General features: G+C 27.3%; 1 protein-coding gene across 1 annotated transcript in view; it reads left to right on the top strand.

Annotated features, from left to right (window-relative positions):
• Positions 1-17091, top strand: part of LOC105844953 (uncharacterized) — a 117037-nt gene that overhangs the window by 57701 nt on the left and 42245 nt on the right. The window contains exon 10 of the mRNA XM_065792041.1: positions 14676-14742. Within this exon, the coding sequence (XP_065648113.1) occupies positions 14676-14742 (67 nt within the window). The remainder of the gene's footprint in view (positions 1-14675; positions 14743-17091) is intronic.

Raw genomic sequence — 17091 nt, 5'->3', positions numbered from 1 at the left:
GAGTTATGTATTTATGTGTTAAAAAAAATAAATCTTATATATATTATGCATACCTAATAAGTGTTTATAAGTGTAAAAGAATTAAAAAAATTAAAAATTTAAATAACTTAAAACAAATGTTAAAAATAAAAAATTTTAATTTAAAAAATTTCATTAAAGAATTTCTTTATAAACTACATTACTCTCGAGTCCCTAATAAAAGAGGGGGGGGGGGGCATTTATTAATTTTTGGAAAATTTTCCCATCCACACCAAGCTTATTAAAACCCCTCCCCCTTTCTCCTCCGTTTTTTAATTTTTAATTGTTGTCAACAAAAACTTTATATCTCAAAAATAAAAATAAAAAATCAGTGAAAACCGGCCTTAAAAATTAGAAAATAATTTTTTCAGTCATTGTTAAAATCAAAAACTATCAGTGTAAACAGGCTCAAATCAGCATATTAAATCCTATTGAAATTATGCTAAAACAGCTGTTCGAAAATGCGCATTTGACCGCAAGCCACGCTACAATTAAATAGTTAAAGCGTATTTTGTAAAAAATATTAGTTCGGATTTATAAACTAAACTTTTTTATAAAAAATACTTATACTGTATCATAAAAAAATCCCCACTCGCCCTTTTATTAACCCCCCTCCCCCTGTTTATTAGATCTAGACTAAAATTCCAACCCCCCTCTCCCTCCTTTTATTCCCCTGTTCCTTGTATTAAGGACTCAAGAGTAAGAGCATTAGCGATAATGCTTTTCTTTAAAAGCAAGACATGTTACACGCGTTCATGTTATTTATTAACTGAATTACTTAACTATTTATTAACCGCCATGTCTTTTATTATATTAATATTTATTTTTATTAATATATTAGCATCAATTGGTTAATTAATTAAAAAATATTCTAAAAAAAGACAAAAATATACTCTAACAGGAATTGAACCCAGAGCGCAGGCACCAAGATCAAATTTCTTAACTACTACACAACACAATATTGTAACTCATTAAGTTAATAAAGTTTAAATAAAATGAACTTGTGTTGACACATGATATTTTTTAAGTAATTAACGTGCTTTAAAATAAAATAACTTCCGCATGATTAATATGTAAGCGTTACGTCAGTGTTACACTATCACGGGGAATCAGTGACCAGGGTAAATATATATTAGATAATATCACAATTGTGGTTAAAATGTTTTTTACAATAATTAATTACTACTTAATGTATTCTAAATTAATTCTGTATAAACTATATCAAAAGATAATTTAAATATTCCAACAGATTTGAATATAATAGAATTATTCCAAAAGTTTAGAATAATGTCAAAGGCTTAAAGGGATCCCAAAGTGCTAAGACAAATTGTGTTTATGTTAAAGAGAATGACAAAAAAAATGTTTCGGCAGAATTTTTTTAAGTAAAACAAAATAATAAAGCTACACCAAGAAAAACAAACATTATTGTTTTACTCAAATTTCGCCGACTCTATGTTAGCCAGTCTCTCAAAGTCTTTAAAATATACACCGCAATCTGCAGACTTTATAATTTACTTAAGCACATTTAATTCCGAAGAGTTTTAATAAATGATGTCATTGTAGAATCTTGATAAGAAATGTGAAAATTCTTTAATTTTTGTTTTTATCAAATTATAGAATTTTTTTTTTTATTATAGATTACTAAAGATTTATTTTATAAAAGTTTTTTTTCATGATAAATAATTGTAGAGTTTCTTTAGTTATTTGATTTTCTTAGTTTTGCTAAATTTGCATTAAAAATATCAATAAAATTTCAGATATTTTAAGCTTGTCTATTGCTATAGATTATTTTTGTGTTATATTTATTGTTATTAAATTATTATTATCCTTATTAGGATTCTGTTGAAAAAATTATTTTGTATTATTTAACGAGTATGCTTCACAATTTATCTTGTTTTGTACATAAATTTTCACTCTAGACGCATATAATTTGTTTGTTCTTAAAGTTTAATTAATTCTCTACATAAACAAGAACAAATAAGAGCCATATTGTGTTATTATAAAAAGTTATTATCTGACAAAGTTAAAAAATCTGGAGTAATCCTTGATAAAAAAAACAAAACTTTAAATTTAGTTCTAAAAAAAAGCAGCGTTAACTGTAAAATTTAACTTGTAGAAGTTTAAATTAAACTTTTATAAGTATTTAGCTAAGTAATTACAAATGTCTTTTTAAAAAAAAACATTCTTTTTATACATTAAATGAGTTTTGTTTTGACTTTTAATTTGTTTATGACTTTTAATTTGTTTTTGATTTAATATTTTAGTTTCTATTTATAAAAACAATGGTTTTAAACACTTTGCATTTCTTACTGTTCAATGATGCGTGTTAAAAACTTTTTTAATTAAAAAGTTCATTTGTTTAGCTTTCTATTTATATATAGTTTGTTATGGTTGTAAAGAGATTTACTGTTTGAACTTTAATTAGTTATGAATGTTATGCCATCCAAATTTTATTCAAAAAAATGTGCGGTCTCAGCGTAAAGACTTTTGTTAAAATGGCTGGTAGCAAAAGAGTTAACCTTATGAAAGTTTAATTGACATAATTTATTTGCTAAACTTTTCATTGGGTACAGATATTCTCAAAATTCTTATTTAATCATGCAAGATTATATTTAATGAAATTTATTCTGTAAAACGTGTTGCTTATTTTATTTTTAAAATTGAACAATTATTGGTAAATATTATTGGAAACAATTATTTGATTGCAAAAAAGTGTAGCATTATTGAGTCCATTTTAAAATTGAAGTCTTTTAATGAAAAACTTTTTGTCAATTTTGGTAGTTTTTTAGTTTGTAATTATAAGAAACAGTATGTTTTTTAATGCGCGCTGCAACACATTGACAATTTTATTTGCCATCTGTCTTGAATTATTGCCATAAAACATTAATTATTGCTTTAATAAAAAGCTGTTTGAAAATTTGTTAATTGTAAAATCTATAAATATTTTCTAACTAAAAATTTAAGAATTTAGCAAGAATTTATCTCTTGTAATTGATGTCGCTTACCAAAATTCTTTATTAATTAACAATTTAAAAATTTTTTAAATGTCATTTCGATAGGAGAACAAAAATGTAATAGTGATAAACTGCTTAGATAAACTAGAAAAAAAGTTCACATTGTTTATATTAAAAAAAAAAGATTCAGAATATATGAGGTGATCAACGTCTTTTTTGAGTATTATTATATTTAAGGAAATATTTATTATATTTGTTATATTTATTATATTTTAACATATAAATCTTAATTTTATTTGGTTCTCGTGCTCTATAAAAAAAAATGCTTTTGTTTAGCATCTTATAAAATTTATAAAAGTCATACGATTAAATTAAAAAATTTATAAAAGTCATACGATTGATAACAAATGCCTATTTTAAAAAACAAATAACACAAAAGCAAATAATATTGATTCAAAAAAAAAAAAATTTTTAAATGATGTCATTTACTAAAACTCTTTGGAATTAAACGTGCTTGAGTAAATTATTAAGTCTGTAGATTGTGGCGTATATTTTAAAGACTTTGAGAGACTGGCTAACATAAAGACAGCAAACTTAGAGTAAAACAACAAAGTTTTTTTTTCTTGGTATACCTTTATTATTTTGTTTTACTTAAAAAATTGCTGCGTAAACATTTTTTTTTATCATACTCATTAATATGAACAGAAGTATTATCTCAGCACTTTGGGATCCCTTTAACATGTAGGTAAAATTATATTGTAACTAAATGTGTACTTGTATTGTAAGTAAAATGGATACAGTGTAGCACTTCTTAACAAGGCCTGGGTAGTAGACCATATTAATTTTAAATTCAAAAAGTTCTTAAATAATCTGAATTCATTATTTATCTTAATCTTTTATCTTAATTATAATCATATTAAATTATAATTGTTTATCTTAATTATCAGATCTTAATCTGAATTCATTTAAAAAAGTTTTAAAAAATTATATTAAATAAATTTTTTTTTTAGCTTCTGGAAAAAGATTTATAAGTTTATAACACCTGTTATAACTTTAGTGTTGTGTTTAAAGTCTTCAAATATTAGGATCCAGATCTCTCTCTTGAAATGAGTAACATCAAGTGCAAGGGGTAGGTTGTCTGTTCCTGAAATTAATTAGTCTCTTGTTGATATTTTTTTCCCTCGACCAGAATGCATCACTTTGCATTCCTTAATATTGAATCATCAACCAGTCGTATAATGACCCTATAATGATGTAAAGTGACCCTATAATGGCTTGTCCATGTTTGGTTGTGGAAATCTGTGTTCCAATCTAATTTTATGATGCTAATATTTTCGCTATTATTAGCTCAGAGTTTAATCTGATGTTCAAATTTTTCTGGAAGATCGTTGGGGTATAAAAATACATTAATGGTCTTAAAATGGAACTTTGCAGTGTGCTGCTGTTTTTTTCAATTTTAGGTTCTCTAATTACAACTCTTGAAAGTCAAAGCATGACTAGGAGACTCCTTGTGTGAAGCTCCAAAGCATGACTTTGAGAGCTCTTTGTGTGGAGCTATAAAGCATAACTATGAGAGCCAGACTTTGATCTTTGTATGGAGCTCTTCTTTGATTCCATAGCTTTGTAGATTGTAGAGGAGTTTTTTGTAAGATACTTTGTTGAAGGCTTTTTTTTTTTTCGTTTCAACAAAGCAACAATATGTAATCTAGTGTGAACAAAATACAAGACTTAAGGTGTCTTAAAAACTATAGTGTCTTAAAAACTAAAAAATGCTCCATGACAAAGTTAATATTAATTCCAAACATTCAATTGGTTAAGACGCTTCCAACTTTGCTTGGTTTAATAAGATAGAAACATACAGTCATTTAGTTACTATAACATATAAAATAACTGTATATCAAATTTTCGAGTTCAATCTCCACAATGTCCCAGGTAGTATTGCGCCAAGGTTTATGTTTCAGAGTTATAGAGTTTAGAGATGGTTTTAATCACAACTATAGTAGCCTCCTTTACTGTAGTGGCCTTCTTGGCCTTGAGGTGGTTAATTAGCATAAAAATAAAAAATAAAAAATAAAATTTGCCCTGTTTTGCAAATCATTTTAGATACTTATTTTGAGAAAACAAATTTTTGGCATATTTTGAAGCAAAATCTGTTTCTTTGTAATAAATGTTTTGCAGATATAAAACAAAAAACAAATTGGTCCTTTTTGTCGTAAATAACATTCAATGAATAAGCTATAATAAACTTGATTTCTTTTATTAAATTAATCATTTTCATTGAGTGAAAATGTTTGAAGCAGTTTGCCTTTTTAGTAAAACACAAGTTCTCTTAGCATCTTTCACAAAAAAACTTTTGTTATATGCTGGCATTCAGAGTTCTTGCATCTTAATTGGTATTTGCATTCATGAATAACATTTGGTGATGGCAGGGATGTAGGACCTCCACAAACTCTTTTTTGGTGTTTAAAGAAAAGGGTATTCCTCATTCATTAGTTGTTGCCTTCCTTTTTCTAATTAAGTAATTTGCAATCTTCATTTTAAATTCTCTTCAGGTCTGGAAAAAATTTTTTTAAATACACTTATTGACCATTAATAAAATATATGTATAATCAAACATTAAATATATGTTGTCTATTTACTTCAAAAAGTCTATCTTTCGACAATAGTTAACTTTCTGTTCGATTTAAAATTGGTAATAATGGCAAAACAATTGAAAAAAGCACCATTTATGTGCTATAAACCTTAATTAGTTTCCAAATAAGTTAAACAATTTACATCAAATTCACTTTTTTTCATCAAATTGAATCAAATTCTGTTTATTTCTTTAAATATATGTGGTGTTAGGTTGATATCATGAGTGTCCTCCTACCCTTCTGGAGTTTTAGGGAGTTTAATGTAATAAAAAATTAATAACCAGTTGCATAACAGTAAGCAGTTTATGAATAAAAAATGTAAAAGTTATTTTATTACTTGAATAATGCTTGAAGTGGATAAAAAAAATAGTGGGATGGTTTTCAGTAAGTTTTATTAAATTACATTTATAAAAAGGTGGCTTAATGGATAGCTATCTCGCCACACTTCGATCACTGATTACTACCAAAATGTAAAAAATGTTTTATTACTACTAAATGTTTTTATCACCAAGTTTTTTTTTGCTGTGTTTTTGTATAGAAACATTATATAAAACAGCTTAAAGTGCGATTGAGTTTTTAAAAAAAGTATTAATAATATTGTTAAATTTTCAGGCTGTAAGTAATAGCTGATATTTTAAAAGTAATTTTACAATAAATATCATTTTTAATGTTAAACTTTTTGTGAACAACATTTATTTGGTAATATAATATTTATACAGAACTTTTTTAATCTAAATGCATGTGCATTTAAAAAAGTTATTTAAAATATTTTTTTATTAAATGTAAGATTTACTTCAACTATTCATTTTTTTTATCTTCCATAATAAGACATTTTTTTAGCAACCTAATTTCAAATTTTGAGAGTTTGACTTTGTGTTTGATAGAGTCCATGTGGGAATCAATTAAGAAATCAAGGTTGAATTTACTGGAACTATGTGTTTTTTTAACCTTAAAAAAGAAAGACTTTTTTAAGAAGTTCACTTTCCAACAAGGCTGCAAGTAACCACTATTTAGGTTTATACTAATTTACACTTGAGTCTTACTGAAAAGAGTTTAAAATAAAGAAAAATAGTAAATTAAAGACTTAAAAAACTATAAGTTATATTATACAGGAAAACATCAAAAATTCTAAAACATTGATGTTAGAGAAAAAAAAATAGATCAATAAAAGTTAATGTAAAAAAATGCAACTTTGCCAAATGTTAAGTCACGTGAGATTAGTTTTTGACTGCAAGAACAAAAGATGGTAATTGACTTGGACAGACCTTGGCAGTATTTAAAGAAATGAGATGTTATTTTAAAAGAGAAAGGGTATCATTAGAAGATATGTATTTGTGTTTTACATACAGTGGTGGCCAAATTATTAGATTAAATGCAATTTTTGATGCATTTATGAAATTTATTCATAAATAATGCAACATTTTTACTTCAAAACATTACAAAAAATTAGAAAAGTTAAGAAGCGCAATATTTTATTGTAAAAAAGCACAAAATTGAACCATTTAAGTATAAAAACAATTAAATACAATGCAAAATTAGGTCTTAATATTCAAATGACTTAAAATTCGCATTAATAATACTAATATAAAATTACAATAAAAATGCAAAAAGTAACAATAGAAAATGAAATAAATTACAATGGAAATGAAAATGAAAGTTCGAATAGTTAAAACATGTCAGTTAATATTTTGTATGGTTTCCCTTATTTTTAAGCAGTGCCTGGACCCTTGAAGGCATCCCATGAATAAGTTTCTGGCAAAGCTTACGGATTTTGTCATCATGATGCCAGGCATTGATCAAAGCCTCGGTCAGTTCCATCTTGTTTTTTGGTTTCATCCCTCCTACTCTTCTTTTGACAATCTCCCACAGGTTCTCAATGGGGTTCATGTCAGGTGAATTACCTGGCCACTGCAGAAGCTTAATGTGGTTGTCAGCTAAGTATTTCTTGACTGTCTTCGCAGTGTGACAAGGTGCTCCATCTTGCATAAAAGTGAACAGTCTCCGTCGACACCATTTGCCAAGTTGAGGCAGCAGTTGTCTCAAGCACCTTCTTGTATTGAACTTGATTCATGGTGCCTTCAACAATATACAGTCGTTCAGGCCCATGAATAGAGATAACTGACCAGACCATGACATACGTTGGGTGCTTTACTGTCTCTGCAACTCAGTCTGGATGAAATTCTTCACTGGGTCTCCTACGTACATAGGCTGCTTTCTCATCCATGACGTAAAAGATAATTCATCACTGAAACACACCTGACTCCAATTATTTTTTAGTGAAATTCTTGTGTTGCTTTCTCCATGCCAAATGTTTCTTGATCATTGCCGGAGTCAGCTTTGGTTTTCTGTGTGGCTGTTAAGCTCGAAAACCATTCACAACTAATTGTCTTCTGACTGTTCTGGTACTCACATGTACATTACTTTTTTGTAATTCTTTCTGCAACATCTTACTTGTTGCTTTATGGTTTCTTATGCAGCATTTCATGAGGTACCTGTTGTTTCACACAGACATTGATTTTTTTCTGCCACAATTGCCAACACAGTTGCCTCGTAATTTTTCACCAGTCTGCATCTTCTTCATTCTCGATACCGATTTCTGACTTATTCCAACATTTTTAGCAATCTCCTTTTGCATGAGTAATGTCTCTCGTAGATAAACCTCAACTCTGGCCATTTTTTCGGTGACAAGTCAGCAGCTTTTCCCATCTATTAAAAGGACATAAAATGCTATATTAATTAAACATGTTTCTTCATTTTTAATGTAGAAAATAAAAATAAATAAAAGATTGACCTTAATGTAATGTCGAGCAACTCTTATTAATGTACATTTTCCTTTAATTTCTGCTCATAAACATCAAACAAATAAGAAAATACTGACCTCTAACAGATAGCAGGTGACCAAATTTTAATATTCAATTTACAGTTTAAATTTTCAATAAAATGGATCTTGTGCAAAAATAAAAATAAATTGCACTTATTATCACTTAAGCAACATTGGGCTATACATGTAGTAACTATATATACATTAGTTTAATAACTAATTTGTGCCAAGGTAGGTACATTCGAAAATAATCTCGGTTTTGTAGCCTAGTTTAATAACTTGGCCACCACTGTATATATATATATATATATATATATATATATATATATATATATATATATATATATATATATATATATATATATATATATATATATATATACATACAATGGGGTGCAAAAAAAAAGCCACACTCGGTATTTTGAAAAAAAAAACATTAAAAAATGTCTTAAACTCATATAATTAAAGTAATTCAGGACAATTTTTAAAGAAATGTATAAAATATTATTGTACATTACATATAATGAAAAAAAATTAGGATTTCTAAAGTATATTTCAAGTTTTATCTGTTTTAGTACTTAATTGGCCATCCTTTGTTTCTAATGACTTCTGCGCATCTAGACGGCAGACTACCAACAAGTCTTTGTAATAAGTTATTTGGTAAATCATTCCAACCAGCAAGAAGAATTTAGAACAGTTCCTCTTCATTTGTTGCCTGACGATCTTACAATTTTCAATTTAATATAGACCAAAGATTTTCTATTCAATTTAAATCAGGAGATTGTGCCAAGACATAACTGGCCAAGACGTAACTGGTATCAATTTCGATTCCAGATATCTTTTATTCAACCGTGCTGTATGTTTGGAATCGTTATCTTGTTGAAAGATGTAGTCATTATTAGGGAAAAGTTTTTCTATATTTGGTCCAAGTTGATGAACTAAGATTTTGTGGTACAAATGCTGGTCCATGGTACCCTCCACCCAGGAAAGCTCTCCAACTTTGTGTGCACTAAAACAACCCAAAACATAAATCTTTTTGTCATTTTTAATGGTTGCCTTGCATGTTTGAGGGTTGAACTTTTTCCCAATTAATTTCCAGCAGTGAGATCGACTATTATGAAACAACACAAAAGGAGACTCATTGCTCCAAATAACTTTAGCCCATTGCTCACATGTCCAATCTTTGTACTTAATTCACCACTTTAATCTTTTTTGCGATAGATTTCACTAACAAAAGGTTTTTTTATTTACTGTCCAGCCAAAAATCCCCTGATGTTTTTATTCGACGAATTGTTGTCCATTTTGAAATATTAGTTAGATTCAATTCTAGTTTTATCCCAGAAAGTGTGATTTTATGATCTTTTTTGACGGCAATAAGAAGATAGCGATCTTTCTTTTTTGATGTTTTAGGCTTTCTCCCAGATCCAACAGACCTTTCAGCTGTACCAGTGTGCTTATATTTCTTCACCAATCTACTAATAGTTGAGTTTTATTGTTTGAAACGTTTTTCAATGCTTCTGTGAGACTCTCCTTGGTCAGCAGCTTCAATAATTCGTCCAATTTCTAAATCTGTTAGTTGTTTTCTAAAATATTAAATGTATTTGTATTAATCTGTTTTTTAAAGATTTTATTGAAATAAATATTAGCGTTTATGTAAACATACCTTTACTGTCCAACTACCACATCCAATTTTAAAATTATACTTTCTTATACTTTGTATACTTAAAATCAAGAAAAAATGTTAAATGTGTGGCTTTTTTTTTGCACCCCACTGTGTATATATATATATATATATATATATATATATATATATATATATATATATATATATATATATATATATATATATATATATAATTTTATAAATTGTTGCATTTGGGAGTACGGAAGGTAAAAAATGATTCTTTTGTCAACAAATACGTCACTTTTAATTACTTTTGACTTTCGACCAACATTTTTGTGTTGTCAGAAAGTAAAAACCATTAATTTAATTACAAATTAATCATTTTTTTTAAAAACTGCAAAAGCGCAAATTTAATTGACCAGAATGTTTTTAAAACATTTAAACACTTATTAAATTTCCAGAATGTTTTTAAAACATTCTGAATGTTTTTAAAACATTCTGAATGCTTTTAAAACATTCTGAATGTTTTTAAAACATTCTGAATGTTTTTAAAACATTCTGAATGTTTTTTAAACATTCTGAATGTTTTTTAAACATTCTGAATGTTTTTAAAACATTCTGAATGTTTTTTAAACATTCTGTATGTTTTTTAAACATTCTGAATGTTTTTTAAACATTCTGAATGTTTTTTAAACATTCTGAATGTTTTTTAAACATTCTGAATGTTTTTAATAATATAAACAATGTTTTATTTTTTTATTTTAATAAAATGTTTTTATTTTTATTTTTTTCAATAAAATGTTTTTATTTTTATTTTTTTACTGTAAATCATGCACGGAGTGTTGCTACATCAACTATCTTATAGCCTGACTTGCAACAAAGTGCTGCTACATTGACTGACAAATAGCCTGACTCGCAACGGAGTGTTGCTACATCTTTTTAGCACAAAAAATGTAAGTATTTTAATAAACAAGACAAACTTTTTAATTAATAAAACCATTTTATTAATTCTAAACAAAACAATACATGTTTCGATTATCAATAGTTATCTTCAGTTGAAGTTTAATTTTTAAATTTGTTTAAATACCTATATAGGTGATTTTTTCAATACCAATACAAAATGTAATTATCTGTGTACAAACTATTAATATAGTTACAAAAATACAACAAAAACTATTATAAGAATAACAAGTCATACTAAAAAAAACAAATACGAAGTGACGAAAGAATAGGTTAATTGATGACATTTTTGCTGTTTTTCAGTCAGAAAATGAAGCACGTATTTTCCTTAATTATATTAATAGTAAACACAATTCTATTTCTTTCACCATGGAACAAGAAGTGAATTTGAAAATATCCTTCTTGGACGTAAATTTACACAAAATAAATTCTACAGTAACTACTACAGTTTTTCATAAAAAAACCTACTCTGGTCTACACACCAATTTTTATGGTTTCACTCCGCTTTCGTACAGAGTTAGTCTTATCAAATGCTTAATCGATTGAACATTTAAAATCAATAATACTAATCTAAGGTTTAACTCTGACATATACAACCTTTTTAAAGTATTTCAAAGAAACATGTATCCATTTTGGCTAATATCGAAAATATATAAATCTTATTTAAACAAAATTAACACAAACAATCCATCTCAACCAAAAATCAAAGAACCTTTGTCTTACTTTAAACTACCATTTTTAGGAAAAATATCTGATTTAACTAAAAAAAGATTGAACTCAATTGTTAAAAGATATTGCTGTTCTGTAAATTTTAAACTAGTTTTTGTCTCACTAAAAGTTTCAAATTTTTTTTCCTCTAAAGATCCTATTCCTCTAGAGTTCAAATCGTTCGTGGTCTACAAATTCGTATGTGCAGGATGTAACTTCTGTTATATAGACGAAACTATTCGCCATCTCAAGACACGGATAACCGAACATTATAAGGGAGACAAAAATTCACATATCTATAAACATCTCCATAGTAATGAAAATTGTTTTATGCAATTAAATGAAAAGTGTTTTTCTGTTTTAAATTCAGCATCTAATAAGTTCGAATTAAAACTTGAAGAAAGCATGTTTATAGAATGGTTAAAACCTGGTATGAACAAACAGGTCAACCATGTCCAATTGACACTTTCTGTTTAGTTATTACTTTCTATGTATTTTTTTATTAACCTATTCTTTGGTCACTTCCTATTTGTTTTTTTAGTATGACTTATTATTCTTATAATAGTTTTTGTTGTATTTTTGTAATTAAATTAATAGTTTGTACACAGATAATTACATTTTGTATTGGTATTGAAAAAATCACCTATATAGGTATTTAAACAAATTTAAAAATTAAACTTCAACTGAAGATGACTATTGATAGTCGAAACATATATTGTTTTGTTTAGAATTAATAAAATGGTTTTATTAATTAAAAAGTTTGTCTTGTTTATTAAAATACTTATATATATATATATATATATATATATATATATATATATATATATATATATATATATATATATATATATATATATATATATATATATATATCTGTGTGTGTATATGTATACATGTAAAACTACTAGGAGGTTTTAAAAGTTAAAAGATTTTCTAGCATGTAGGAAAAGATTATTCAGTTAAACACTTATTAAATAGTTTAGAAAAATTGAAAAGAGTTCTGGAAAACACTTTTGTGACAGGAATTTTGAGGCCTTTAGAAGAGTTAAAGAAATAAGCAACAGATACTACGATGATTTATATTTCTGATGATGTGTTGACCTGCTCCACTGTATGTCAAGAATCTAATGGTCATTAAATTCAAGAGATAAATTAAGGCAAACATTTTTTGAGAATAATTATTTATTTGTAATAATGGAATAGTAGACTTGCCTTTATTAATGAGGCTGTTTATATAAATTAACAATATATTGATAATAATGATATATTGTTAATTTGTTAACACTTTTCCAAATGAACTTTCTTTTAGAATATTTAACATAAAATATGAGATAATCTAAGAAAACAGATACTGTTTTGCATGAATTTATTGCAATTATAAAAAAGATCATATATAGCATCTGCTCAAAGAGGAGAAAATGGGGAAGAGTAAGGTAAATACATGGTGAAGAATAAGGCTTGACTAGAAAGAGATAAAAAGAAATAAAAGCTTTTATGTCTGCCTAAAACAAGGAGATTATATTGGAAGCCTGATTTTCGGGGTAACAAGGAGATTATATAGGAAGCCCAATTTTCAGGGAATTAAGGAGATTATATAGGAAGCCCAATTTTCAGGGAAGTAAGGAGATTATATAGAAAAACCTATTTTCAGGGAAACAAGAAGATTATATAGAAAGCCCAATTTTCAGCAGAATAACAAAAAAAAAAATTTAAGGCTGAGGACCATCAGAAAGAAAATCGAATAATAAAGTTTTATACTTGATTTGTTTGAGTAGTAGTTTTTTTAATAAGTAACGTGGCTGGTATATTATTCCTATACTTTTGGATATTTTACTACCTAAATAAGCGATACTCATCGTAGTTAAGGAGAGATCCGAACGATATGCATTTCTTAAAAACAAAGGATTACATTTTTAAACTTCAGTTTTTTGTGTTTACCATTTTTTTTCGACTGTTTATTACTGTTATATAAGTTTATATACTTGTTATATAATTTTAAAAAGAAGAATTAAAGCTTTTCTTATATACTTTAATACTTTTTATAAATCTTTTTTTAAGTAAATTCAAGTACCTTTTTACAGTAAAGATTGCTTAGATTATAACTAATAAAAATGTTTCTACAATTTCACAAAAAACAATAACAAACCAGTCAAAAAAGTTAATAATATCAAACCGCCATGACTTTGATTGTATCATACATTAAGATTCACTTTTAGTTCTTGTTGTCCATAAATGGTCAGCTTTATCGTAAAAACGAATCAAATGCCAGTAGATATTAAATAGAAGTTTGATGATTAGATGAATCTGAATTAGAAAAACAACAAGTTAAAAGATTTAGTGAAAGCATAACAAGGTTTGAACAAAAAGGAACTGAGCCCAAACAAAGAGTAAGTGGTTAGGGTGTTCTGAAAAATGAGTCACAAACTCATAAATATCTGGAAAGAATATTGCAAAAGACAAAAGTTTTAACCTTCAGTGACAGTTAGCGGTACTTGCAATTCTGTGTGATCAGCATTAAAGTGACCAGTAACAAAAATATTAGCAAATAAAATTCTTGACATTCTTCAAAATTAGGGTTGAAGGTGTTGGCTACCTAGGTACACATAAGAGAGTTGTCAATCATTGAATAATCAAAGTAGAGACAATTAAGTTTTAACAAAAAGTTATTTTATTGATTTAGATATATACACACCTTCAGTACTAAAGGTTGGTACTAGGAGCTTTGAGCAAATTACTGCTGTGTATGTAAATTGGGTAGACCCACCTTTCTTTATCGGATTGCCAAATTATTTTAAACATAATCTATATTTCATCAAACTTCAACAAATGAGAAGGAGGGGGTGTGGCGGGGTGCAATAAAAAATTTTTTCCAGGCTACTTTAATGTATATATTTTTTATTGTGTTCTTTTTTGAGGTTATGTTGATAAAGTTGTATTTTAAATGCTTTAAACTTAAGGGAACCTGTAAAATCTTACAAAGGAGAAAATGTCAACACTGATCCATTGCAGAAAAAACTTTCAAAGGTTTGATTATTTTTTCAAGTTTTTAAAATTTTCATTTTTAGTTTAAAAGTTGGTAGTCTATATACATATACTTCCTTGATACAAATATACTTTCTTATCTAAAATATAGCTCCTATGTTTCCTTTTGTTGTTTTTTTTGTGTGTTTTTTTTGTGTGTTTTTTTTGTGTAAATTAAATTTTTGACAATTTATAGTTATTTATGACATAAAGTTGGCAGAAATATAAAAAAAAAGAAGATCTTTGTGAGCATCAAGATGCAGATGATTGTGTATGAGTACTTAGAGAGATACCTTAGTAGAAAAAGTAGGAATACAATGATGATGATGACATCGACAACGATGATGATGATGATGATGATGATGATGATGATGATGATGATGATGATGATGATGATGATGATGATGATGATGATGATGATGATGATGATGATGATGATGATGATTATCATCATATTATGTGTTTTGGAAAGCTATGAGTTTTTTCCAATAAAATCTTAGTTTTAACTTACCTTTAAATCTTTCCAGATGATGTATAGACTGCAATAATGCTTTTTTTAAGAAACAGTTTTTTTCTGTTTAACCTTGACAAAAAAATTTAAAACAATTTTTATATATATTTTTATTGAAGTTATTGGTTTATCTGTAATTTTAAAAAATGTGCTAATGGATTATACTTATCTTTAGAGAAGCATATAGTTACATCTTTGATTAGTTAAAATCCTATACTTTTGTTTTATATATATATATATATACATATATGTATATCATATATCAGCCCTCCGATTATTAGAGTCAGTTTTTTAATGGTTTTTTTTTTAAGATATTAAACAAACTTCAAATTAAAAAGATTGTTATATGTTTTTCACTAATTACCTTTAGATGCCTAAATATAAAAGTAGTTTCCAGAATATTTGGTTAAATAATGATAGTTACACTTCTTGATTTCAGAAAGATAAAAATCCCAGCCTTGCAAGATGCAAAGTTTGTTTTAAGTCTTTCTCATTAGCAGGCATGGGTATAAAGGCTCTTGATGTACATGCAAGAGTAGCAAAGCACATATAGTGATTGCCTAAAGAGGGTTATGTTGTTTTGTTCAAAGAAACTTTGCAATCAGTACCACAGAAGCCTACCTCATCAAAGCAATGTATCATTTCAGATATGCTTCAGAAGGAAGCAGTTTTGAAAGCAGAATTAATTTGGTGTTTAAATATTGTTCAAAGCAAATACTCTTTTAGATCAAGTGAGAAAAAGTCTGAACAATTTGCTTTGATGTTTCCAGATAGCAAAATTGCCAGCAACTTTTCATGTGGTCGAACAAAATCTGGCTATATTGTAACTCATGGTCTTGCCCCTTATTTAAAAAAAACTCTGATAAAAGATCTTAACCTGCTGGATAACTTGATGAGTCTTACAATAAAGTTATGAAGAAAGGTAAAATGGACTTACATGTGCTCTATTGGAGTGAAGAGAAGAATACTGTTTGTACAAGATATTATACTTCAGAGTTCATGGAAAAAGCTGCAGCCCCAGATATTCTAAATATGTTTAAATCCTGCATGACTGGTTTAAATGCTGAAAAATGCTTCAGGTTTCTATGGATGGCCCTAATGTAAATAAACTGTTTTTGGAAATGCTCAACAGAGAACGTCATAATAATGAATTAAGTACACTCATTGATATTGCTTGTGGTTTACATACTATCAATGGATCCTTACAAACTGGTGCTAAAGCTACAGATTGGAACTTAAAGAAGTTAATGTCTTCAATGTACCAAATATTTCATTAAAGTCCATCAATAGCAAGTGATTATGAAAGAATAGCTGAGGCAACAAGTTCAGATTTTCCTTACATATTTTGTAGCACTCGACGGGCTGAAAATCAAAGTGTTGCCAAGAAAGCAATAATGGTTTGGTCAAAAGTAATCTTAGTTGAAATGTAATCTTAAGTCTTTACCAAAGAGTAAGCAACCTGGGTTTGGTAAATTAGGGCAAAACACCAATTTTGAACATTTAAGTGCTTGAACAAATAAAGTTTTAGTTCCTTTAAAGTTGAAGTTTTTTGAAGAAATTAGTGGCAGTCCAAATACATTCCTTGGTAGGTAATATTTGATCCAGATGCAATTTTATTGCTTTTTATGTAATATATTTTGTTTTATTACAAAAGTATAGAAATATTCTGAAATATTCTTTTCATATTATTTTTAAAATTTTGAGAAAAAATCTCAAAATGTTATTTTCAATCTTGCTATTTTTTTTTCTTCTAGTTTCTTTTCAAACTGATAAACCAATGACTCCTTTTCTGGTGGTGACACTTGAAGAACTACTACGCAACTTTTATGCAGAGTTCATTC

This window comes from Hydra vulgaris, chromosome 03 (genome assembly GCF_038396675.1).
Source record: "Hydra vulgaris chromosome 03, alternate assembly HydraT2T_AEP".
Taxonomy (NCBI): domain Eukaryota; kingdom Metazoa; phylum Cnidaria; class Hydrozoa; order Anthoathecata; family Hydridae; genus Hydra; species Hydra vulgaris.
The sequence above is the reverse complement of the archived record's forward strand: the minus strand, read 5'-3'. Positions and strand labels throughout refer to the sequence as shown.